Here is a 26,892-nt window from a genome sequence, read left to right as displayed (position 1 = left end):
GAAATCCCTTGAGCAGTTTTTGAATAATCCCATAAAAAACAGATACAAACATAAGCTCCTTTGTGCAGGTAAAAAAAAAAACCCTCTGCATTTGTGTTCAGTGAATCCACATCCATCCTGTGTCCTGTATCCATGTTACCGTGCAGGATCATGTGCAGTAACTGAGTGCTAACGTTGTTTGCATCGTGATTTTTTTCCAGCATCTATTCTCCTTCATCTCAGCAGCAGTTCTCTCCAGGTGCTCGTCGTGCCCACAAGTCCCTCCTCTTTGTTGCTGCAGTCCACTCACAGCTCAAACCCGTCCTTCACACGACCTCTGTTACACCCACGTGTGTATAATGTAAATGAATCAGGTGTAAGTACTGTACATAGCAGGATCAAAATGTCTTATTTATTGTACCCTCCATTTATTTTTGTATCATAATGTGTAATTTAACTGTTAGTGAACACAGCACACTTTCCATTCAGAAGATTTTGTTTTTATGTGCCACAATGTGCTTTCCATGTTGGATATGGATTTTGCAGTACTGTCGTTACTCCATAAGTTGTGTTTGATCCAGTGATGTCATCATTATAATGGTCTGCAGTCCTGTTGTTTATATGCAGCGAGGTGTCTCTATCAGTGGGTCTGTTTTCTATCATCCTCTGGAGCACAGGTGCTAGAATCCTGTACAACACTGTGTTGTATAAGCAGCTCTTTAAAAAGACGTTTTGGTTCAGTGAAGTGTTTTTTTATTTTTTTTATTTGTCTCATTTAGTCAGATGTTTCCAGTCCACATGTCCGTCCAGTCTCAACTGTGCTTTTATTAGCTGTCATTCCAGCTACGTTGCTCTTACCTCAGTAAACCTCTGCGGTGTTTGTAGCCGATCACATTCAAACCCACTGGATGTGCCCGTCTGCATCTGTCCAGCTGTTTACTGCAGCTGCAGTCGTGTCAGATCGGAGAGAGGAGAGCTCAGGCGGGTGAACTGTAGTACATTCTCATTAACTGGGCTTTTTTAGGGTCAGCTGTGATAATAACACTGCAGGAAAAAGCCAGGTGTGACTTCCATGACTCCAACACCTGCTACACTCGTATTGTTAATGTGACTTCAAGTCGTTTTACAGAATGTGGAAAAAACCCTCTGGGAATAAAGTCACTTCATTTTCTTTTAAGTTAGTAGAAAATATTTGGTGAAATAGTTTGATACACGAACAGTATTTCCTCTGAAATGTGACCCATACATCAGAACAAGTGTGTGTTCAGGTGTTTGAAGACAAATTCAGTGTCGTAGGAAACAACAGACATAAACGTGTGCACGTGTGTGTTTGTACCTTTTCCAGTACAAACACTGACCTTGTCAGGACCAGTAGACCTCCTGGGGAACAAAGCCTGGTCCTAATGAGACACATGTTCTTGAGCTCCTGGTTAAGGTTAGAGGTAAGATGTGAATTGGTCATGGTTAAGGCTAGGGATAAGGTTTTGGATATAGGCTGTCCACAATGAATGGAAGTCAATGCAAAGTCCTAATAATGACAAAAATGTGTTCTTGTGAGTGCACATGCAATGAGTTGTGGGGTTAGGATTTACAACTCACATCTAGAGGAGTTTGCCGATACACAAACACACTGAAACGTAACAAACACACACACACACATTACTAAAAGAACCGTGGAGATTACGCTGCCAGACTTCAGAGAGCCCCTGAATTCCTCTGCGTGTATCTCAGGTGGTGTGCAGTGACCAGGGAGAGCCATTAGCCTCGTAGCTTTTTTACCAAGCGGGCAGGTTATCTTATCTGGAGCAGCTTCAAAGAATTCGGAAGAGGGACTTCACCTCGGGCCGATTCAAATTCCAGTATAGATACTCCGCAGATATAATGCAGTGGTCCAACCCTGGAGACACCTCTCACACTGCTGAGCTCACAGGCCCCCGCAGCATCATGTGTGTCCAGATGCTGCCTGTAGACCATCGCTCATGTACCTCACATTCTCCTCTCTCTGTTTTAAATCTGTCCAAACTGTACATATGAACATGCTCCTGTCATGAACGTGTCGTTGTGAAAACATCAGGGTACTTTTTATTTTGTGTATGTATGTTCTTGCATCTCTTAACCAGTTTAATGCAGTTTCTTGATTTTCTTTTTAAAGACACAAGATGAAATTATTCTTTACATTCTGTAAGCGTTAGTGATGTGTATAGTAGCAGGTAGTAGTAGTGGTAGTAGTAGGTATGTAGAGCACATTCTACATGTGTAGGTGATGAAGAAGCCATATTTGCTTTTATAAGCCGTCTGTTATGGTGCTATTTCAGTGCCATGTGTGATAATGTGCAAACTTCAGCCAAAGGGAATTTCACACAGTTTGAATCTGCAACTTTACACTTTTTGTCTAACAGCGTTGGGGAAGTTCTCTTCAAAAATGCACTTCACTCATTGTGAATGTCAGTTCAGTCCACAGAGTTCTCAGGTGTCGCACAGTCAATGAAGGGATTACTATGATATTTATGTGTATTTATCTCATGTTACATATTTGCCACGTGTTTATCAGGTCACTGAACATGTATTATTGAAGTGTCTTTGCATACGCTTTTATTTTATATGCAGTATTTATTTAACTTTTTTTCTATGTGAATGTACATAAATGATTATGAATTACCATGCAGTATTATTGCCATAAAATTAACTGTCTGGCAACATACCAACTATTTTGTGAATACATTTATTTATATGAACTGTATGTCTCATCTGCATATACTGTATCAGCAGGTTTGGGTGCTGCCATATAAAAAGCACGATTTATGATCTGGTGAAGTCGATAATAAGAAGAAAATAAAACGCCTGCACTGGTCGTCTGTCTGCTTCTCACACGATTATATAATATTAAGTCCAGTTTGTCCTTGACGTATCATTCAGCAGTAATACTGGCTGTAAAAATCATGGATTTACGATATAATATCCTCGTTCTTATTTAGTGCTTCCACCTAATTATGATTGACCTCCTTCCACCATCATAACAGTCTGGTTTGTGACCTGACAGATGTTTTTTATGGCGCTAATCTCTCGTCTCGTAATAATGAATTATTAGACCATCTACATGTTGTCAGCACTGCCCGTCCAATAAAGCGCACAGCTGAGCAGATCTCCAGAGGGAAAGATTCTTTTTTTGTTGCCAGATCGGTGAAGTTTTCCCAAAATTGTGGAAATTGAAGTCGCTGTGACTAACAGGTCGACATGATCTGTGTTTTATATTGTTTCTTGTGATCTCAGGTGAACCCGCACGGTAGCAGGTGCCAACGAGTCATTTAGGGACTGAAATGTCAGTCAACACCATGAGTAAGGTGCTGTTTATAAAGTGGCTGTTATTCAGGGGAAGAGTGTGAGACGGAGGGAGGGAAGGAGGGTTGAGACAGGAGCCTTCAACAGTAATTCACAAACATCCAGGGAGTCAGTTTGTAAAAGATATCTCTCAATTCCCTTTTCATTCCTTCACTCGTAAAAACTGTGAGATATCTCTTCTGTTGACAAATGGCAGCAGGTTTTTATAACACCAGATATTTCTGAAAATAACAAAGACAGAGCTACAGGAAATCTTTTTCCTGAGCAGATGCAGCCAGAATTTCCCCTCGAGCTCGGCCTTACTGCTAATGAATAGTTGCATTGCTATTGAAAGTTGTCAAGAATTCCTCCAACCATGCTGAATATAGATTTAAAATGACATAAATGAGTTGCATGTAGGTGTGAGACTGGATCCTCTCGCTCCAGGTTTTTCAGCAGCTCATCTGATCAGAGCAGAAAGTTCACTCAGGCTGATTCTGCATTTAAACTCCACTGAACCACAGTTTGCAGGAAGCGCTGCAGTGTTTTCTAGTCTTTTATTACAAGAGATTATAACGTCACATTAAAAGCATATATTCAACTCAAGATCTTGATATGATGACATGAATTTGCATGCATTTGACTTATGTTTATGAGATTTATGTATATACTATAATAAATGGCAATCATTTATTATAGCTAATGTTATATATATTATGTGCACATAATATTGTACACAATGAAAGGGTACATAGTCATAATCTTACAAACCAGTGAAGTGTGAATTTTATTACTGATGACGACCCTTTTACAGATTCTCAGTAGCATTTGTCTCGATTGCTTATTGATCGTGTCCAGATTGAATTTTATATCTCATGTTTTCGGTCTGAATTTGATCAGACCAGGACTCATTTTGAGTTAATTTCTTCAATGAGAAATGAGCTATTTGGATATAATCGCTGAACTGCGGTAAATGTTAAAATATGATTTAAGAAAATATATTTAAATTTCCCAACTTGAAAATATCAAAGAGGGGAAATGAGATCACCGTGGTTTTCAATGGAAAATACTGAATTGCTTTAAAACATTCTGTAGACTTTTAATTTCAACATTACAGAGACACAGCCTTCACCTTATCTCATAATTATGATTTCATTAGACATGCACAGAGGTTGTATTTAATCATCCTGTTGAATAATGTAATGTTTTTCTTGTATATTTGAGATCTGGATCTGGTTATGATATAGCATATCAGAATTATGAGGTGTGGAAACCACAATTACGAGATAAGGTCTTCCTTTTTGTTTCTTTGAAGAATGCCGGCAGTTCAGTTGCTAATAAGATTCAAATCTTTATGGCCTTTATCTGCTTCCATACACAAGCATGTATTTAAAACTTGAAATAAAAACATATACATGTGACCATAAGTCATACAACAGACGTGTGACCCAACAGTTGCTGTTCTGGCTGACTGAAGAACAGGGAGGGGCTCACATGCTTTAAATGTCTTTGGGCTTGTGCATGAATAGGATCGATATCTGACACCACTCCTTCAAATAATAGCTCTGCAAACTAGAAAAAATGACAAAATACATTTACTGATGAAAACTACAAACAAACCTATATATATATTCATTCAAAACCAGTGCAGTCTACTTCTCTGTGTGTCTGTATCCTGGTGAGTACAGTGAGTACAGTACTGGGACTTTCCCACAAAGATTAGAGCAGTGATCTAAGCGGCTGTGATCCTCAGGTCGTACTAGATGTTCTCGACACTTCTGATCGGCACGTCCACCACCTCACAAGCAGCTGCTCATTGGACCGAGAGTCGGCCCTGACAGACTTCTGCGAGTCAAAAGTTCACCACCAAGGTATTTGAGATAATGCGAAGGAAATAGCATAGGATTAGAAGTCCTGGATCAGGCTTTTATGAGGACATGATTACATCAACACTCACAGCTGATATTTCTCCTGGATTCTAACTCTATTTTTGCATTGCCTCTGGAAACAACACACGAGCTGTGTTTGATTCTGCCAACAGTGTTGAAAAACTTAACTTCAGACTTAATGAAGGCAGTTTAAAGTCTCGTGTCCCCAGAGTCAGCTCGTCTCACCATCATTACCATCATCATTCCTCAAGGTAATCTAGGCTGACTTTGAACTGGGGCTCAGCAGTGAGTGGAAGCCTCTGGCTCGCGTGCACACACACTTAGTTTGGATGCCCAGATACACTTTGTGTTTATCTGAGTGCAGTAAGTGAGTGAATGGATTTTGTGTGTCTGTACAGAACACTGATGTCAAAGAGGAATTTGTTTCTTTTCTTTAATTCCCTGGTGTAACTTGAGTGTCTCGAGGTTTTGAATTTCCCTCCGGGGATTAATAAAGTATTTCTGATTCTGATTCTGATTAAAGTCTCTTTTTTTAGACGAGGCACAGACCTTCCCACAGCCTCCATGTTTCCTCTTCTCATTCACTGAAGTGCACAATCATTTATTTTTCACACATCTTCGCCTGCTCTGTCTTTCTCTCTCTGTTTTATCTGTGTCTGTTTTTTGTTTGTTTGTTTCCTGCTGAATTGGGACTTATTACCTCCATTTTTTAGTTTGTTCTGTTTATGAGCAAAACAACCACGACCTCTGTTATGAAAAATCTACTGATCAATGGTCAACCCATCAGTGAAAAAAGCGTTCAGGAGCCTTTTGACATCTTATGCTGAAATATTTATTGAAGCTTGACCAAGGAGAAAATCAGAATTCATCCACTAAACATCTGTACATGAGGCTCTCTCAGATTCTGAAGTCTGCTTTCCCGCAGTCACACTTTAAACCCCAACAGATCATTTAATATATGGGTGTGCTTGCGCCAAATGTGGTAAACAATCAAATGTATTTTCTAGTTATGGAGACAGTAGTGCCTGCTTACGCAGTCTCATATCTGTGATGTCTAGAGAGTGAAGGCTTTGACCTTTGCCAAGCTCTTGCTCTTGCACTTCTCAACAACAGCCTGTTGCACTCTGCCCCAGAGAGGACAAGAGACAGTGTCTATGAAATACAATAGACAACAATTAGTCCATGTTTTGTACTTTATAACTTCCCTTCACTGTCTGTGGCTCCCAAATCTAATTCATTACTTTCTAATGAAGATTTAAATTTTACAGATTACACACATAGTGACTGAAACTGGGCATTTCAGTTCACATCAATCAGTGGCTCTCGTGAGTAGATATGGCAGCGTATAGGTGTGACTCAAAATTAAATTACACCGTTCATGGTGTTAAAGAACATGTGACCCAGTGTGACCCAGTGTGACTGATGAAGTTTTACAGGAATAGCTTTTGGAATATAACGGAGCTCTAAATGACACGCGGGACTATGTTTACTTTTCATTGTCTTTTTAGAATTGGTTTCATTTTTTTGGTATCAGAAACATCTGAAATCTAAGCATTTGTGTTTTATTTTATGCAGCATCCATCCAGAACAATTCATTAGTTACTCAATCCTTCACAGAGAAAGCAGCCATAACATCCATGCAAATGTAATGTCTCTGCATTTATAAAACTGTGTGTGTCCGAGTGAGAGAAATCTAAAATACCATCCACATTTTTGCACAGTGTTGTGAATGCCTGAACTTTAGAGAGGCTGACAGAGCTGCATAACATGGGTAGAATGAATCCTTGAAGAAAATGTGCGTCTTTAATATAAGAACATCTTCTAAGTGCATCTCTGAGTCAGAGCACTCTCTCGCTGAGGTTGTGCCGGTGATGCTCAAAAGCCTTTTCTCTGATGATGAATCAACACTGTCAGATAGAGGTAGGAAAAATACACAAGGTAGATTTTTCTGGTGAGATGAATGGATATGAAGAATAAATTAAGAGAGATGGTCTTAGAGAATGTATAGAGGCTTGAATGCACGAATGTCTCTCAGCTGTGACTGGGAACAGAAAGAAAGACATGATGTTAGTCAGACGTTAGTCAAGGTAATGTTATGTTATATTGTAACACAATCATTTCTGTAAAATATCTTTTCAAACTACTCGTCTTTTGCCACAAGACATTGCAATTCACAATGCAACTTCTTAGGGAACCTGGTATGTGGAGGAGAATATGAGCCCAAAACATTTATTTCCACTTTGATTATAGGGTCTGTTATTTATCCTGAGACTGGACTTTAGGACTGATCCACACTGTCATTTACCACTGCATCTGTGGCTTCATCCAAGCTTAATTATAGTTTTTCCCTTTTTTAGAAAAAGTATTTAATCTCGTTTTCCATTGGCTGTGAGCAAACAGGGTGGAGCTGCCACCCGGAACCCACAGTTCCATTCATTAATAAAGGAAGTTAATAGGATGGGTCTGTAGCCAGGTCAGACTCTGTGCGTTTGGACAAGTCGCAAGGGATTTCAGTTTTTAATGAAAGCGCGTTTCCATTTGTGTCGATACCAGTGTCTTTGCTTCCTGGGATCAGCCTGTCATGTTCGGTCGAAGCTCCAAGAGGAGAAACTTCACCACATCATCGGTAAGTATGGGCAACCCAAGGTTGTTTTTAGGTTTCCATAGCGCGTGTATCGATGTGCCATTACGCACGCGTCTTATTGTTTTTTGCTGTGAAATAGTTCCTGCTTTGCTCTTGTTGCCAAGGGCATCGTGTTACATGTGTTATGATAAAGCACTGACACACAAGCCTCACTAACAACACCGTGTCACAAGTGACACGAAGAAGTTGTAAAACGTTTTAAAAGAACATTTGAAATATGCGTAAAAGTGGCACACACTGTGTGTAGTGCGTAGTGTGTAGTGAAAACAGTAGGTGAAGTAACTCACAGAAGACTGAGTCTCTGACATGTAGAGTTTCCAGGTTGGTAGAGTTGGTGTTTAAAAGGACAAAGGTAAGGCTAAAGGAATCCTCTAGAAATAGTTTATCATGCAGCTTGAAAACATAATTAATTACCTGCCAAATGAAGAAAAAGGGTTTAAAGATATTAGGTTAAAACCAAATGTATGCACATATATTAAAATCAAGCAAACTCCTGGCACTGATATTACAGCAAACTTATGGAGGAGTCAAAGTCAACCACCATTATAATATCAATAATTAATAACAAAAGTATCATATATATTGATATAAAGCTTATGTATTGTGCAGACACAGGAAGTGTAACACATATTGATATACCTCTTTTTTTTGCTGTTTATCAAGTATTTGTCATTCTCTACTCATGGACAGATAGATGGGTAGATAGAAGGAAAGATAGATAGATCGATGAATAGATTTATTGATCCCAAACTGTGGAATTTCCCAGTGTTTAAAAGAGTTTAAAACCCCAACCTTCGCCCAAAAATCAGTCTTCAAACAATGTGACATTGATTGCAGTAATTATGAATATCGACTGATAGGAAAATGTTTATCTTGAAATAATTGTGCATGTTGTCCAGCTCTGGAGACTGCATTAACAACTGCAAGTTGTCAGTCATGTCTGTGTTTGTCCCAAGATGAGCCCTGCAGATGAGCCCCAGAGAGGACAGCCCTGTATCACCTGTGGAGAACAGTGTCCTGGCTTTGCCCTGCATGCATGGAGGTAATGCCATCGATTGATCCCAAGAACCAATTTCACTGTGATGCCCACACTGTCATTATCCCCCCCGATGTGTAGATATTCCCAGACAGGAGGGAGGTCAGTGTCATGCCATTGTTGTGGTGTGATGCTTATTTACATTTTTACACATCACTGAATGAATCCCCACTAAGAGTGGAAACCAGTGATTATTTTCTTCACTGTAATAATGACCCATAACCAGCGGATCAAGCCACTAGAAATCACTTTATATACAGTACAATATAAAAGGAGCAGTGTTTCTTCTCCAAGTAGAGAAGAAGGAGGAAACCCTACAGACCCTTGGTATTTTGAATAGAATCAGTCATGCATACTCCTGTGAAGGAGCCATTGTTCTGGCCCTGTGTGCTCTGAGATAATAGTTTTTCCTGTAAAGACCTTTAATGCAGCAGGGAGGATTCACGCCTGAGGCTCCCGCACTCGCTCGGTCACAACCGGCCACATGTAAACCTGGTTATACTGCGAAACAAAACTGTGTATTGTGAGAGGACATGTTCCTGCGATGAAGCGCAGGTGGTTCAGGTTAGTGTGTGGAAGAGTGTGACTAATGTGTGCGACTCTGTTTAAAGGAATGCAACCCACAGTGTCACACAAGTGTGGGTTTATTAGTATCACCTGAACCTTATATTCCACAATCACTCAGTTACAAAGTCACGCTATTAGCAGCACTGACTTAAGGCAGGTGTTGTTTGCTATATCACTGAATTTATACCATGTTGTGGCTGCTGGAGTTGAAGTTTGTGGAAACAACAAAATTCTGAGTCACGTACTGATTACAAATCCTTCATTGCAATCGTGCAACACAATAAGCTGATTGACTTGCTCCATCGAGGATTAGCGGGGGAGGAAAAGCCCCAATTACAACCCCAAGTAAAGTAAACAGTGTAAAGACAACATAACTGTTTAATTCACTTCTACTTACACCTGTGCAGTCTGTAAGGATGTTAATTCATCCAGCAGTACTACACAGAAATTATTCCTAATACCTCATAAAAGCAGAAGAAAACGCTTCAGTATTTTGGCAAAAGAAAAGTCTACCAAGTTGGAGACAGCTTATTCAAAGCTGACACGGCTGCCAATGGATTTGCTGTGTGTTTTCTCTTCTAATATTGAACCACAACAGAAAGGGCTGGGCCTGTACCGTAAAGACCTTCTCCTTTTGCTGTAAAGTAAACTAGTGCAGGGGCAACCGCAGGCTCAGGAATGCAGCCTTTATTGCCTCCGTCTTTGCAGTCTCACAATAAAAAGTAAACTTTATCCCGTCCGCCAAACTGGAATAAAACGTTGTCAGTGGACACAGGGTAAAAGGAACCTGACTTTGTGTGAGGAGGGAAAAAAAGGCAGTTTTATTGCTCCGACAGGTCTTTGTTACTGAGGAGAAAACTTTGGCTATTTCACAAAGAATGTCCTGCTTCTTTCTCAGGCCAAACCCAAAGTGTTTTCATGCTTATTTTACAGGGTATGTTAGTAGTGCTGGTGTTTGGGAATGTGGTGGATGACCCTGAGGTTAGCGATAGTAAGATGAGGGGGATGTACTGCCCCCTACATACTGTCTCCTGTGGTCACAAACCAGATGCTGTTTCTAAAACCAAAGAAAAAAACTGTTTCAAATGGATTTGGTTTGTTGATTTAGATATACACAGCTACATAATGGTGCATGAGGATTGCTGTACTCGTAACGATCATGCAGGAGACAGGACGTGACATATACATTTCACTGTGGAAATCACATGTTTTTGCTTACAGCAAATTAACTTCAGCGTCAGCCCTCAGCGCCAAAAGCTCTAAAATCTCGTTGTCTGTCAAAGTTGAATTCTTTGTCTGTCTCTTTTTAATTCTGAGACATTGTATTATTTTTTGTGTGTTTTTTCAGTTTTGTGTCTGTTGTGTCCTCCAATATTTAATTTAGTTCATTTGGACAGTTTCCGTGGATTTTACAGGGGGGGCGGCATGAAGAGTTCCGGAAAATGTCCGGACCAACTGACCCGGAAATTCGCATTCTAAAATACAGCTCCTTTGGAGAATTCAAAGAAAAGTCTCATCGTCTGTGCATGTCTGAAAGCAGCTTTACATGCGGCCATTCATGATTTCTAATTCATCTTTAAGAGAAATATGGAGATATGAAACTAATATTCTTTTTCATCTTAATAGTTGATGGACATGTGCTGTTTAACTAAGGCCACAGGAATGGAGCTCTTATAGAATGAATATGTTACAGTGAACGGGGCTGAGCTACACAGTCTTTGAACTTTTAACACATTGTTTTTCTTAGAATTCACTAAATTATTGATGATCCACTCAATATTCAGTAGATGAAAATAGATACTGTACACATACTGACTGTGCTTATCTCCCTCCTCCCTCCTCCATATTGCCTGTGTAAGATGCTTCCACTCCGCTGAGCCCCTGGGCGTATTTCAGACTGGTCTTTTATACTAAGTTGACTGAGGGTGTTGAAGCATTTCCCATTCAGAGCTAAGAGAGGAGCCAGTCTAGTGTCGGGTATTTGGAATCACCCAGGCCTAACAAAACATTACCCTGGAGAATTTTCCTTCCTCAGATGTGAGTGATAAACCCAGCGGTCACTTTCAAATAGAAAAACATTTACTGTAAGAATGTGCTTACATAAAGGGGTAACCAGTGGCGAATATAGGATTTGTCTTAGAGGGGCCAAGTGTATGTTCAACATCTATGCATGTGTCATGATTCATCATATTGAAGTTATTCATTGTTAACTGTTAGCTCTATATCTTTGAGCAAAACCACACACCAGGGAACATATTTGGAAAATTGTTCTTTGTTGAAGCCCATTGTGTACTTCAAAACTTTTTATATTTATTGTTAAAAAAAAAAAACTACTGACAGGAGAGGGGCACTTCATCAGCCAGACAGATTTCAGTCCACCACTGTGGGCAGCTAAATTTAAGATTTTACAGTATAGGCTGTCCAGCCTGGTGCTGTGTGATAGAAATTTGCTATAGAGAAGCTGCTTGCTTGCATCTGGGTGGTTGGCCATTAGCCACTATGCTATGGAAACGTGCTTGGCATGACTGGCTTGGTTGAAAGCCTGATGGAACCTAGGATACCATCCTCCTCTTAGCGCCTCTTGACAAGACATCACATACAGATGAATTATTGCACTCATTATAAGGTGGAAACATACAAACCTTGAGTGAGTGTCAAGTGGCAGTGTTCAGTGCACGTATGGCAGTGGGGTATAAAATGTTCTCTAGTCTATCTGTCTGTGATGGGGCAGAGCTGAGGTAAAGGCTGAAGAAGAAGAGTTTGTGTTACCTGGCTGATTGTGTATCAGTGTACCTGTGTAACACAGTAAGAGTTGGCTGCTGTGGGCAGGTTAGTTTCTTCTTGCACAACATGCTTCATCTGAATTATTAATGCTTTGCCTTTGGCTTGATTGATTTTCCTTGTGCTAATGAGCCTCATTACCAGGCTTATTAACATGTGCCCTGAGTGTGAATTTACTATCCAATCCAGATCATATGACCCTCCTCTGCATGATGCATGGGTGCTTTAGAGGTGCGTTTAAAGGGTAACACTTGACCTGTTGCACAGGGTTAGCTCAGTCCAGACGTGAATCAGACTACAAAGGAGGATTTATGCCACGAGATCTTGCCATTTGCTTTTTCTTCATTTCCTCCTGGTCGAGAGCACAACATAAACTTCATTTACAGCAGCAGGTTTACTTCAGGTTTTGCCAGAGCTGGACAAAGCCGGTCCTTGTGTGCAACAGGACCTTGGCTGAAACTTTAGCTGGCTAAAAGCAGTAGTGAGGGGGAAGAAGAAGAAGAGGAGGAGGAAAAAAGGAGGATGACTGCAGCAGAACAAGAGGGATCGGGGTTGAGTTTTAACCCGGCCCTGAATGGCTCGCTGATGTCTGTCCCCTCGGTAACCCTATGTGATCTGCATAACACAGGCCGGCCGGGCCATTCACTGTGTTAACATGACGGCCCGGCAAATAAAACTGTCAGGGCAACCAGGCATATGAATGGGTGCTGGCTATTTTGGCAGAGAAGAAGAAGACTTGAGGTGAGGAGGGGGAGAAAGAAAGAAGAAGCCATTGGTGGTCAGTGTACACAATAGAGAGTTTAGCAGATTTATCACTGAAGCTGTGTCTGGGTATTGGCATGGAGATGGTAAGCCTCCCTTACTTCACAGTATCCGGGGATGAAAACATTCTCCGTCCTGCTCTCCTCTCTCCCTCCCTGGGCTGGAGAGGTGCAGGAAGCAGCTGCGGTAGCGCTCAACATGGGTTCAGGAGGCAAATGACTTGAGCTGGGTTTCTATTGTGCAAAGGGTTTTTTTTTTGTCTTTGTCATTAAGGTGCAATTTATGCTGAAGGTGTTCTATTTTGACAGGGCTGCAGGGTCACGTGATATATGAGTGATGTTCACAGATAATGGAAACCTGGGGAACTGTGAAGTCCTCAAATAAATCATAGTTTGACCTTTGGGGATCTCTGACAGCGTTTCGTTGAACTTGTCATTTCCCATCTCTCTCATTTCATTCCCTGCTGCTGTTTTCCCTCTCTTCTTCTTCCCATTCCACCCGAATCACGCCACACTGCCCACAGATAAACACACAAAACGCAGCGTTTGATTTGACTATAATGATTCAGATACGGTGAGGATTATGCATAGCGGTCACAGCAACAAAGATGGTCTTACCGCCGAAGCCCGGGACGAGATCCTGAGGGGCCTGTCGGTCAGCCGCGGAATTCCAATGAAATCCCTGCATCAGAATTCAACAGGGTGTGTGATGTGACACAGAAACGCTCGTAGAGGTCACAGAAAGAGAAGAAGATCACAGCTGAATTCCTGCAGTATTCCTCATTTGGGCTGTCTTCACATGGGAGTTTTAATAATGAGCACAGGTAGAGCGATATTATGCCTCCGATTTGTAACTTTGAACAAACACAGTCTTTCAGTGCAGGAGAATCCACTGTGATTCCCAGATTTTTATTAGATATTCCAAATGTATGTATGTATCCAAATGGCAGAATATTTGATGCCTTTTCAGACTGATTTGGTGCGACGGAGCTGCTGGGAGTTTTATTGGCTGCCGGTGTATTTGTAAACCAGCTGTCAGGAGAGTGGAAACGATCCCTCTTCTCTGGTGTAGATACAGCTTGTAATTATGATTGCTTGACACCTCAGGACCAGATGCTCTATAGCCAGAAACAAGCTTGTTTGTGTATTCTGATATATTTGCATGTACTTAGATGAGTGCATCTCTCAAGAGTGAGTGTCATCCTCATGTTTAAAAGAAAGATGGATGAGTTATGAGAGACGGCAGCAGGTCGTGTCATCTCATCCACCAGGTGGGTTCTGGGTGTAACAGGAGATGTTTTGAGGTGTTGGGTTGCTTCAGTGCTCGGTGCATGTAATTGCTTCTGTAACTCGCTGTAGCCGCTGTATCATTAGTACTGCATGATGAGTTTCAAAGTGTATGCACTCCACACAGCAGCGTAATGCAGGTTTATTTGGCCAAGTTTATTATTCAGGTAACCCTCAGGTGAAACTAAACAGAAGAAAGTATAATGATGCTCACTCACTGGAAAAAGTTCCATTTTCTTTTCATTTGTGTAAGAAAGTTTCTTGTGTTTTCCCTGAGAAACAGCAGTGCATGACAATATGACAGAACCAATGGGAAAAAATGAATTGATGAGAGGCTTTGATGGGAATTTAAAAATACAGTTAACAGAGTTAAGTAGGAGGAGAGCAAACTGATAAACTGACAGAATACAAATATGATGCAATGATGTTATGAATATATTGATTCCAACTACGTCATTAGCAGCATTTAGGACAACTTGTCTTTCTTCCGCTGTGCACTGAAATTGTGGTTCCACAACAGTTTTGAACTTTGTCCTCAAATTCTTACATTGCATATACAGATAATAAGTTATTTCACAGAAATCTACTGTATAGTTTCAAAATTAAGTATAAATACCATAAAAAAACAATGAAACTTATATTTATCAAAAAATGCCAACCATAAAATAAAGGTTGTGATCTGTGATCTTTTACAAAATCAACCAGTTGCTTAATGGTGTTCAAGGTTGAATTACATTCAATTCTACATGTAAAAAATACAAAAAATCTATCCCATCGCCAAATGTATGTATTTGCATTTGTTTTAAATCTAGACGTCTTTTTTTACTGTAGTTTACTTTTACAGTGTACCCTTGAAAACTGCTTTGCTATCAAAGATCCCATAGATACTAAAAACTTCCCCTACCAGCATCCTGATGAATGAAAAACAAGTAAAGCTGTTTCAAGGAAGTTGAAACCAGCAGGAGGCAACATGTCTAACTTTCAGATCACCCGGTTATTCCCAGGTCGTGGAACAGCTGCAGGAGCCTGGGACTCTAATTTTAATTTCAGGTTTGATGGTATCAGCTAAAAAGTCACAATAGGGTACAGTGTACGATATAAGAAAAGAAGAAATGAAGTAGGTTGAGTAAATACATTGAAATTGTAAATTAAAAACGTTAGTCCCATCCCTTTCATTCATTTCTGTGATGACAACAAGTAACACATTTGTTAACAAACACATTTTTCCAGTGTAGAGATGATTAAACCACACTGAGCATCATGACTATTCTTAAACCATGATGCAGCCAACTGATAAAAATAAGTGTCCATAAATCATATGAAGAAAATACAAAACTATGTCAAGTGATGCATAAAGAGCATGACTGTACTGAGGCTATTATATTGGAAAACCTAACATCATATAACGCCTTCATATATAGATTCATTGTATTGGACATGCAGCTGTATAAGGCTGTGTAGTGTTTTCAGGTAGCTTGTGTATTATAGAGCCAGTATATAGTGTCAGTCTGATCCACCTCAGTCTCTTCTTATCAAGGTCATCTCTAACAGGTGCTCATGTGGTGGGATTAAGAGCGATAGGCATCAGAAAAGTCCTTTTAGTCTCTCACAGAAAATGGTATGTGTGTTTTAATTTGTTGTCCCTCGTGGAAAAACTCAACACCACCGTTAAATCTCACTTATTTCAATCATTCAAACGTATATTAAAAAAAAGGGCTTTTATTGCAGGTTGAGGCCATGATTTAGAGATGCTGGAAAGTGCATTTTATCTAGTGAAGGTGAAATCCAGAAGAAAATCCCAGTGATTTAAAGTACATCACTGCATGTGAAATTGTGGTGAAATAGTAAATAGAGAGGGAAATCAATATAGTTGAAAGAATTGCCTCAAAGCACCAAACAACATCACTAAAATTAAGTGTGACAATGAACTCCTTCTGAATTTAAATGCCTACTGTTTTGCTCAACTCTGGTGCATTTAGCTGTTGCTGTAAATTAGCACAACATGCTTGTGGCTTTGGATCCACTTGTAGCACAGATTTCACACGTCTCACATTAGCAAACCTCTGTAATTCTCCCTGACTTGTGTGCTAGCGATGCTAATTCAGCCCGATTTCTGTCCTGGTGCTGATCCATGCTTTAATGAAGGCTTAGTGGGCTGAGATGCCTTTGAACTGTCACTGGAAATAAAGAGAAGCAGGCTCACCGCTGTCGTACACGCCGAGTTTGCATTTATCATACTCGGGGCTCGAGAGTCCACCCCACCCACCCCACTTAGAGAGTTAATTTATGTCATCATGACGGTTTCTCTGTGGTTAGGTTACTCCACGCACTTTGGCTGCTGAATGTGCAGCTTCTGGCTGAGCTACAGTAACTGATAACATTGCTATATGAAGTTACTTTGCAATCTGTGGTAACACACACCGTCACCCCACCACCTCTATTTCTATCTCTGTCACCAGTAGGACTAGGTGTGAAGCACATCACTGGTCTAATGCAGTTTTCATTTTACGTTAGAACACACACACCTGCTCTCCCTCATTCTCATTCAGAGGCCTTTCATTCAAATCCTGCTGTGTGAGCTCCCCTGTCTCTCACAAGGTGCACGAGCTCTCAGCAGCTCAACAGCTGCGTGCCAAATCCCAGGTTGCTTGAAAACACTTAGTGGATTAGGTTTGTCTTGGAATCATGAAAGCCTCTCTCACATCAAACTCTGATTTCCTCTGAGGCTTTATAAACAAGTGGATTTGGCCTATAGCTCTGGAGATAGCAATGTTGGTGGAGAGTTGGAGGAGGTAGATGTGGGGCAGCGACCCACAACTCATTTCAGACACCAAGGTCAATATGACAGAGACCAAGGTCTTGAATTTTCTTCAAACTGCCCAAAACATGCAGCGCCTGTTCACCTGGCACCCCATGTGAGGCTTAAGTCCTCTGCAGTGCTTGCAGGTTCAGTTCTGACCCAACTCTTTGCTGCATGTCTTCCACACTCTTTCTCCTACTTCCAGGCTAAAATTCTGTCCCAAAGTTTATTTCTACCATGCGCAAAAATATCTGAAAATAACTTCAAAACCTAAATAGATTAAAGGCAAATCAAGGCTCAGAGTCTTAACTTATGTTATTGATTAGCGATTATTATTCTGGCTGTTAAAAGATCTCTTATCTGACTCATCTGTTCAGAAATATTTGGGAGGTCTTTCATTTCGGGCTATAGAGTCTCCCCGCAGCGGCTGTAGATTTGGTTCTCTCTCTGCCTTTTGCTACGTGTCTTCCTGAATTCTCTCATTAATGAAATATCCAAAATATCTCTAAAAACAAAAGGAAATATATGAGATGGAGCAGGGGGGATTGGACTCACGTAAAACTGATATAATAATTGATGGTTCCCTTTTACGATTTGCTCTCGCATAAATCTGAGTTCATTATACCCTTTGTATCCATGCGTCCACCTCTGCTCACTAAAGCTTCGTCTCTGCGACGCCCCCCCTCCCTCATTCTCTTCCTGTCTGCCTCCATCCATCCATGCATCTCCTCATCTAACCAGTTTTAAACCCTGCCAGCCTCAGAGCAGTGAGGTCTGAGCAGTGCACCACTTCAAAGACCTCTTTGATTCTCTCCTCCCCTTGTTTTATCCTCCCCCGTTCTCTCCGTCCAGCCACCTGTTCCCATCCGGAGGCAAGAGGGTGGGCTGGGGGGGTGGGTTTGGTTGATCCGAGCTGTACCAACATGGATCTTAGAACACACAGTTCTAGGTGGATTACATGTGTTTGGAAGAATTTCTCACGTTGATGATTTGGGAGAAAAGGTGCCTGCTCTAATGTCAGTAGCAGCCAGTAGAGGTCAGCATCGCACAACAGCATGGGAGGTGCCATCCTTGTATCATGGGCATGATTTGGAATATCTGGTTATCACTTCAAAGATATGCTTAATATAATCAGTTTTTAGCAAGGAACATACAGTGCTGTTTGACCCAGCTCATCTTGTTTACAGGTTAACCTCTGAAGTTAAGGAAAAGACGCTGACACTCACTCTTTGACTTTCCCATTACTTTAATGATGTGTCCTATTTTCCTTACAGACCCCAAATCCCTGTGGAGCCCAAAGCCTCATTTGTCCAAAGTGCAAAAGAGGAGCTTGATGACTCTGCAGTGCTAAAGTATTTCACTGGTTTATTGATTCGGTCAGCCTACTGATTATTGGTTGGCTTAAGTAGCACACTGACCCGGGAGGATTGACTGCTGCTGTTTAATATTGAGGGAAGAGCCTCAACAGCCACTCCGTCAAACAGCAGGCAGGAGAAAACACAAGGCTTATTAATGTTGTTGATGTCACATTTTGATGCCTCATTTTGAAAAAGACTGAACATATAAGGGAGACAGCAAATTTTAAAGTGTGTGCATTTATTGCATTTGTGTGCTAAATTGCGTGCTTTTTTCAAGCATTAAACCCTTCACCTAATTGCACTATATCACTGTCACTGCTTTCACCGTGGTATTTCCCTCATGTCTCTCCTCGTCCCTCTCTCTGTCCTCCTCCCCTGTGTGCGATTTGACGTCATCTGAGGCGTGGGCGAGGTGTCATTTTGGTTCTGCTCACACGTCTGCATGAGTCAAGCCTGAATCTACATGTGTGTGTTTGTGTGCATATTAACAGCAGAGGGGCTCTTAAGTGAGGGCAGTTTTTTATGGATGAGAGAGTAGGCCAGCGTGCCGAGCTGTACAGGTACATATCAACTGATGCGGCTGCAGGGAGGACTGGAGGAGGAGTGGGGGAGAAGAAGCAGGAGATGAAAAGAAAAAGCTCTGAAGCAGAAGTAACACACTGCTTCACTAAGACCTGGGGTCAGAGCACTCACATACAACCTAACGACAGCCTGATCGATTCTGGCTTCTTTTAGGCAGATATCAACATGCCAATACCAATTCAAATACTTAAGAGTTTATATTAAGAGCATGTATCAGCCACAGTTTTGACAAGGATCTTCTTAAATTCTAACATTTTTAAAATGTCAAAGTTTTTTAAAGAATTATGACAAAGTGGGACAACAGACAGTTGAATAAAACTGGGCAGTCAGCAGGCACAGTGGCGCTAGAGCTGAATTCTGACAGCAGCTTGCTAACGCACCATGACAATGCAATATTGCTTAGTTAATGTTAGGACGCTAACATTGGCTGATAAACGCAAATTAAAGCTGACGCTGGTGAGAATGTCATCATGGCTTTACAGTTATTTGGTCATAAATCTGGTCCTTGACAAGTTAAACCTTTGACCTGGTGATGACACACATATCAGGAGATCATCAGTGTTATCATAATTCACTCTGTGTGCCTGTGCCATCATTTCATGGCAAAATATGTGAAATATCAACCCTGTGCTATCTCAATGGAAAGTGGGGACCAATGATTGTGATACTACTACAAACCATTCAGCGTTCATGAATGTCTTAATAAAATGTTGTGCTCCTCCATCATGTAGATTTTTTTTATATTTTAAAAGAAAAGTGATAAATTGAACCTGCTCCTGGCACTACAGAGAAAGACAAAGTCAATAAGATTCATCCTCTGGGGACCATAGTATAAATTGAAAGTCCAATAAATAGTTGTGGAGATGTTTTAATATTGACCAGACTGGTGGATAAACATTGATATTGCCATTCAAAGAGCCATGCTGACAACAGTAATGTATTCTAAATATTAAACTTGTTTGTGGTTTATCTTCGACAGAGTATGTTATGGCAACACTGTTTCTGATCTACAGTAAGCTCAGTCGTCTCACAGGAAGATGGGTCCTGGTTCGGCCAGGGTCCTTCTGTGTGGAGTTTGCATTTTCTCTCTGTTTCTGGTTCTCCACAGATACTCCGGCGTCCTGCCACCGTCCAAAGACAGGCAGATGGGTGTTGAAGTTAATTGGAGAAATATTGTCCCAAGTAGATATTGTCCATTGACTATGTGTGTGATTGGTAGTTTGTTTCTTATATTGGCCCCTTGATACACTGGTGACCTGTCCAGGGTGTGCTCCGCTCCCTGCAACCCTGTTAAGGATAAGTGGTAAAGATAAAAGATGGATGTTTCTGAATTATCTCCTATTTCTATACAGTAGTTTTTCTTTTCTTATTGGCAACCATCTATGTAGAGAATGATATATCAATATGTTAATATCGGCTAATATCTGTCTAGCTTTACATACCCCACATCCCTTACATTTTAAAACTATGCAGTTGAGATTAAAGAGAAAGAAACTGTGAAAAAGATAAATGATGGATAGACAGATTGATGGCAAGTTCGAAACATCACAGGTCAAATTTAAACACATTTCAGATCCTTATCGGTGCATGGTGTAGCCAGTCCAGACACGAGGATGTGAAGTACCTTGACGAGTACTTTTAGGTGTGTGTTGCCAAGAGACAGTGTGGGCACTGTACTCACAGGCACAGATTTTGAGTCATTTGGATTAAGATGGTTGGAGATTGGAGCTGGTAATGACAGAGTCACCTCAGCGATCAGTTTTAAGCCGTCATCACCCTATTTAGTAAAAACTGTGTCTCTGTTACTGCAGCTTGAGAGCTCTGCATATTTCAATGGCGTATTCATGTTCTCTCTCTCCATCTTCTCTATTTTTCTTTATCACTCATCCGGCCAAGTTTATTTGTGCAGGTTCACCGGTTGCCAAGGCGATGAGAGGGCTGTAAGTTAGTTGCTGCCTTGACAACAGTCCAGACAAGCAGTGCATTATCAGCATGACAATGGTAGTTGAGCCAGTAAGATGGAGTGAGCACATCAATAACGAGGCTCACTTGACGTCACAGTGTGCAGCGTGTGCTTCTCTCTCGTTGTGGCCAGTGTTTCAGAGCAGCTCGGGGCAGATCCCCGAAGAGAAATATAATTGCATTGTTTCTGTGGTTTTTATTGGCCGTGGTTCACTGGGAGTGAGTTCGCATTCCGTGATGTGAAAGCTGTTTCAAAAGCTTTTTGACCCTCAAAAATAACGCAACTCTGTGGGAAACTCATTTTCTTTCTGACGAATGGTGTCAAACTGAATCATGTCGAGTTTCAAAATCAGATCAGGATTCAGATGTTTCAGTGCCAATAAATCACAGCATTGAACCCAGTCCATCACCTTTATTTGATCCAGATATCTAAGTTGATCCAGTAAGTTATTCAAGGTTACGGCTCCAAACAGAGCGCTCGTTTGTTTCCAGCAGGATGTAGTGGCAGATAGTTCGCATTTTTGCCCTTGACATTTGTTCAGCTTCCCCTTGTGGAAAATATAACAGATGCATGCATGAAAAGAATAAAAACCAGACTTTTGTTTAGTGCAGTATTTATACATACATTAAAAAATATCTCTGATTCATTCCTGGCCCTCAGAGTGCTCGAGCCGTGGAGGTAAACCCTCCGTTTGTTCAGTTTGAAAATCTTGTGAAACCAGAGTTACTCACCAGTAAGGTGGTCTTCCATTGTCACCCCCCTCTGTGATTTATTTCACAACCTGATACTCTTGTAGTTGGAACAAGCAGCAAATGGCAACAGCTCTTGAGTTTGATGTTGAAAGAGCTCAATGAAGCTTTGACGATAAAAATGACACAGGCCCTAACTCTACACAGTGAGAACATACATACACTTAAAAAAAGTTAAATGTGTGTCTGGAAGTCTACCTTCTAATTCCACAAACGTCTCTCTGTCTTTCTTTCTGTCTGTCTGAAACACTTATTGGCTTCACACTCTGCACCATAGACTGTTTATAAAAAGCTCTGCACACAAACAATAAACAGTGACAGTACATTGTTGAACTGTTTGAGGAGGACTCATGCTGGAGCATTCACACAGCCCATTCTAAACATGCAGGTTTGAAATGGACACTGCACTAGTGTAATCAAAATGAAGGTCAGCAGTCTCACTTTCAACAGTGTGTTAGAAAATGATTCACATGAACAGTATGACTGGATTACACTTGGTTGTTGAAACGCCAGCAATGTTTCAGCAGCGTCCCAGGCTGACAAATGTCCCCTTGCCTTTCTGTCACGTAACAAAGCTGCATCTAAGCTGCATGTTAGCCATGACAGTGTGTGACTTCCGTTAGGTGACAGCGTGATCGCGGAGTCGGGAAGTAGAATGAGTGGATCTGTCGAATCAAAAGGACGTTGTATGTGTGTCAGAGGTCAGCGTTTTAACCAGCAAATCCCCCCTTTTCTCCCATGTAATCCCCCTACCCTGGGGTTTTCCCACACCACAGGGCTCATCACAGACCAACCAGAGTGCAGACAGACAGGCGGGATGTTCTCGTGATATCTCCCACAATCACAGTCGAGACACACAAGTTGACATATTGCCGACTAAGATCTTATGACCTGCATGAATACAGCAGAACTGTGGCTCCAACTTGGCTCCTATAGAACCATCAATAGAACATGTGAAAGTCAGTTTCACATGATTATTATTGATGTATGTTTTTCAACATAAGTGTGTGTGTGTGTGTGTGTGTGTGTGTGTGTGTGTGTGTGTGTGGTCATTTAGGGAAATTTGGGCCGGTCCTCACTTTCTGACCCACCTTTAATCGAGGGGGTTAAGACTTGGTGTTATAGGTTTAGGCATTTAGTTTAGATGGTTAGGGAATGTATTATGCCAATGAGTGTCCTCACTAAGATAGAAGTACAAACGTGTGTGCGTGTGTGTGTGTGTTCGTGAGTCTGTGTGTGTATGAGTGTGTGTGTGACTGTGTGTCTGTGTTGATATGTGTGTGTGTGTGTGTTGATGCAGGCCTAGCAACTAATTAGTGCATTAAGAGCTTTTATACTGGTTTTCTCTACTGGTGGTATCCTCAATCCACATTTGCTCAAACAGGGCGTCAGCAGTTTAGGCCAGTAAAGCTGACTGGACTTGCTTAGTCAGGGAGGCTTGTGATCTGTGCTGCATCTCTGCATTCCTTAACAGTGAGCTTAGCTTCACCACAGTCCAACCCCCTCTGTAAAGTAACAAGCCCTGGGACGTACACACACACTCATCATTTCCCCCACAGACTGAATAACTTATTTGGTGCAGAGATCAAACACTCCAATATTTATAAGTGGTCTCAGGGTGTAATTTGTCTCTTGGTTGATTCCAACACGGCCATTCCTCATTTTCCCTTTTTATTTATCTGCGTGTTTATTTATCTGTTATAACCCAAACCTCTTCTTCCTCATTACGGCTGCTTTAATGTCCTGGTGGAACAGGCGCTGTAATTGATATATAATGAACGCCGTGCGAGCACATTGGGAACGAAATGTAAATGGTTTGCCTGCAGCTCTGGTGATGAAACGGGAGGATAACCCACAGAGTATGGAAAGTCCTGGCTCCTGTCATGTAGGAACACAGAGCTCACACTGCCTGAGCTCAGGCCTGTATATATAATTTTATGACACATTTTAAATCCCATCTGGTCAGCTTATGAGACCCTCGGTTTTGTTTGTTTATTTCTCATGTGTTTTAAGGCTGTTTTCATCTTCTCAGGTCTTTGATAAGCCGACACGCTTGATCCGCATCGGCCACGGCCGAGGGTTACGATGCCCCAGTTGTTTCCTGATCTAGTTCAGCCTCTTGTCTCTGATTGACACATCAGGGAGTAAAACTTTGAGAGTGCGTGCGTGCGTGTGCACGTGCGTGCGTGTGCACGTGCATGCGTGTGTGTGGGAAGTGACAGGTGTGTTTGTTTGAGAGAGAGAGAGATAGATAGATAGATAGAGAGAGACAGGTGTTATATGCTGGACACTGTCTTTAACTACAGGATGTCCTGACGCTGTGTGTGTGTGTGTGTGTGTGTGTGTGTGTGTTTGTGTGTTTGTGTGTGTGTGTGTGTGTGTGTGTGTGTGTGTGTGTGTGTGTGTGTGTGTGTGTGATGAGGACGATGACACTTGTGCGTGACCGAGCTCAGCAGCATATGAAGAATAGTATGTAATATTTAATAGCTTGACACTTGAGCCTGAAAGCGTGCCCCAGATTGTGTTTCGTTGTTGGACGCTGATCAGCCCAAATCTCATGTTCCGCTCTACAATGGAAGGTGGGATGATGGCAGTAGGGAAGCGTGTGTGTGTGCATGTGTGAGTGTGCTCTTTAAATGGCCTGGTTATTTTCTGCATCCTGACCCTGTGTTATCAACTCTGGGGAACAAAACAGTCTTATTGAGTCTCTGACTTGTTCTCTCTCCTCTCTGTGTTTGTGTGTTGATTGTTGTTGTTGTGTGTGTGGGCACATAGACTGACTGGCACATTCATTTAAAGGAAACACACACATACAGATTCCACTGAGAGCTCTACACTCCGCTATTTTGTCAGATTGATGAAATTTTTATTGTAACACTATGTTTTGCCTTACCGTTAGTGTAGCTGGTCACGTCTGGAGTGTGTGTTTGTGTGTGTGCGTGTTAACTTGCAGTTGAAGGTAGTTTAAAGAAGGGGTGGGGGGGGGATTTCTCACTGACTCCCAGCTCCACCTTTGGCTTTTTTCCCTTGCAGATGCTCTAACTCAGACAAGCTGTTCTCCAAACCTCTGAATAATGGATCTGGAGCATGAGGAGAATGGTTGATGAGTGTGTCTGTACCACTTGTTTGTGGATGTTTGCCTCTCTGTGTGTTTGTGTGTGTAGTAGCCTTGATTTGTATGCTGCTGCGTTTGCTACACTGTTGATCCAGATGTTGTTGTGGCAGAAGAAGTCAACTCACTGTTATTGTCCAAACTCTTGAGTGTGTGACAGTTGATTTATATCTAAGATCAGAGTGGATCAGTAGAGAAACAATAAAATGATGTGTATTTTGATTGCACATCCATAAGTTACATGTAAAAACATGATTCTATAGAGGATGTTGTAATCTTTTTTTTTTTTACTGTTAATAAAGCACATAAAAAGACTCAACTGAAGTATTGTTGTCAAACTCTGATATGTTTGGGAAATAATCTTTTTTGATTTCACGATGAATGGGATGATATCAACAAGCAGCCGCTTAGCTTCGTTTAGCTTAAGGACTGAAAGTGGAAATACCTAGTTCTGTCAAAGGTTGCTAATTGTGATTCCATGTTATTCCTCCCGAGAGAGAAAAAACTCAGGCACACAACTCAGATTGTGACCAGGCTTGCTGTTCCCCTGTTTCTTTTGTTTCATATGATATTTCTTGTACATTCATCAAATGGTAGGCTATAGATTTTCTCATCTGATTCTCAACAGGAAAACTGAAGAGTGCTTCTAAAAAAGTGTCTTACTGTTTGTGCTGTAAATAATTTCAAATGTGGATGACCGCAGAAAGTTTACAGAAAATTTGGTAGTTAATTTAAAATTCCATTATGAACAATAAATTCAGCCGCAATCTAATCAATTTATAGACTTAAAATAATGATTTATATAAACTACGACCAAAACAACCACTTATCATTAAAATTCCTTTTAATTGATTTGCTTAAGCTAAACATAATCAGTGTAAATCATACAAAAGGTAGAAGAAAGGAAGCAGAATACTAAAACGTAAACTAGAAAATACAAAATGCAGTACTAAATTGGCAGCTGTGTGTTTGTCTCAGAAAATATAATTATATTCTAAATATTTTGACCGAAAAGGGCAAAGTAATTGTCCTCATTGGGTTAACTTCAGAGCTAGTGGTGCATATTATTAGCTGTCTGGTCTGATTCATTATGTGACACAACAGAAGGGAGTGAATGGGTCGGCTTCCCAAACACATTGGACCGACACTGGACTGTTGCTGAGACACACACACAGAGACACACACAGACAGACACACACACACCAAACACATACTCACACACAGACACACTCACACTCAAGTCATTTGCTCCTGCCTCATGCAATTGGATTTGGTTAGTCGACACCTGTGCTCCAGCAGGTTATAATGGGGAGGAAATGATAAAGTGTGTGTATGCGTTTGTGTGTGGGAGATGGACAGGGACCTGGCTGCACATGTAGACATTTAATGCTGAGAAGTGTGTCTACACCGAAGTGGAAACTCTCTGCAGAGGACAGGATCATAATGTTGGTCGACATTGAGCTTCACGAGTCTCTTAGGGAGCAACGTTGATGATAACAGCCTGACAGCTGCGAAGCATCCACAGAGTGCTCTTTGGAAGGATCTGCCAGGGCGGCCGGAGCGTGAGCGTGCTTGGCCTCAAAAGTTTATAGTCAGTGTTGCACAACAAAGAAGAATCGTCTATGCCTACACACGCTGGTGTCACACACCACTTGTGTTGTGTGGAGTTTCAGACCCTGCTGTTGCTCGGAAGAGTCAGTTTCATACCCAGTGTTTTTATTGTTACTGGCTCATTTTTTTTATAGTGCTCAGCTCTCTCATCAAAACAGTTTATAGTTGCACAATACCAGAGATTTATGGTTTATTAGATCATCTGTCCAATCAGATTCCTTTCCCAGAAGACCTTGTGACTCAGATGCATCTGATTGTCCTTCTTCATGAGTTTATCTGTGTGTGGCCTGACAATAACTGTTGTAAACACAATCAGGCACGCAGCTCATCACCCCTACTTAGCCTCTTGTTTTAACTTTGAATACATCATGGTATTTTATTTCTGCTTAGTATGACACAAAAAAATTAAAATTATGAGAAGTAGGGAGATGCAGCATGTTTTTTTCCATATCTTT

General features: G+C 41.2%; 2 protein-coding genes across 2 annotated transcripts in view; both read left to right on the top strand.

Moving 5' to 3' along the window:
* Nucleotides 1-2,830, top strand: part of adamts9 (ADAM metallopeptidase with thrombospondin type 1 motif, 9) — a 46,447-nt gene extending 43,617 nt beyond the window's left edge. The window contains exon 40 of the mRNA XM_069511135.1: nt 201-2,830. The gene's annotated coding sequence lies outside the window, so the exon portion shown is untranslated. The remainder of the gene's footprint in view (nt 1-200) is intronic.
* A 4,790-nt stretch (nt 2,831-7,620) lies between these two features.
* prickle2b (prickle homolog 2b) overlaps nt 7,621-26,892 on the top strand; it is an 86,757-nt gene continuing 67,485 nt past the window's right edge. The window contains exons 1-2 of the mRNA XM_020086969.2: nt 7,621-7,812; nt 8,787-8,872. Coding sequence (XP_019942528.2) covers nt 7,768-7,812; nt 8,787-8,872 — 131 coding nt within the window. The 5' untranslated portion in view covers nt 7,621-7,767. The remainder of the gene's footprint in view (nt 7,813-8,786; nt 8,873-26,892) is intronic.

Source organism: Paralichthys olivaceus, chromosome 2 (genome assembly GCF_024713975.1).
Source record: "Paralichthys olivaceus isolate ysfri-2021 chromosome 2, ASM2471397v2, whole genome shotgun sequence".
In the NCBI taxonomy this organism is placed as follows: Eukaryota; Metazoa; Chordata; class Actinopteri; order Pleuronectiformes; family Paralichthyidae; genus Paralichthys; species Paralichthys olivaceus.
Note: the sequence above shows the minus strand (reverse complement) of the source record. Positions and strands in the feature narration are given on the sequence as shown.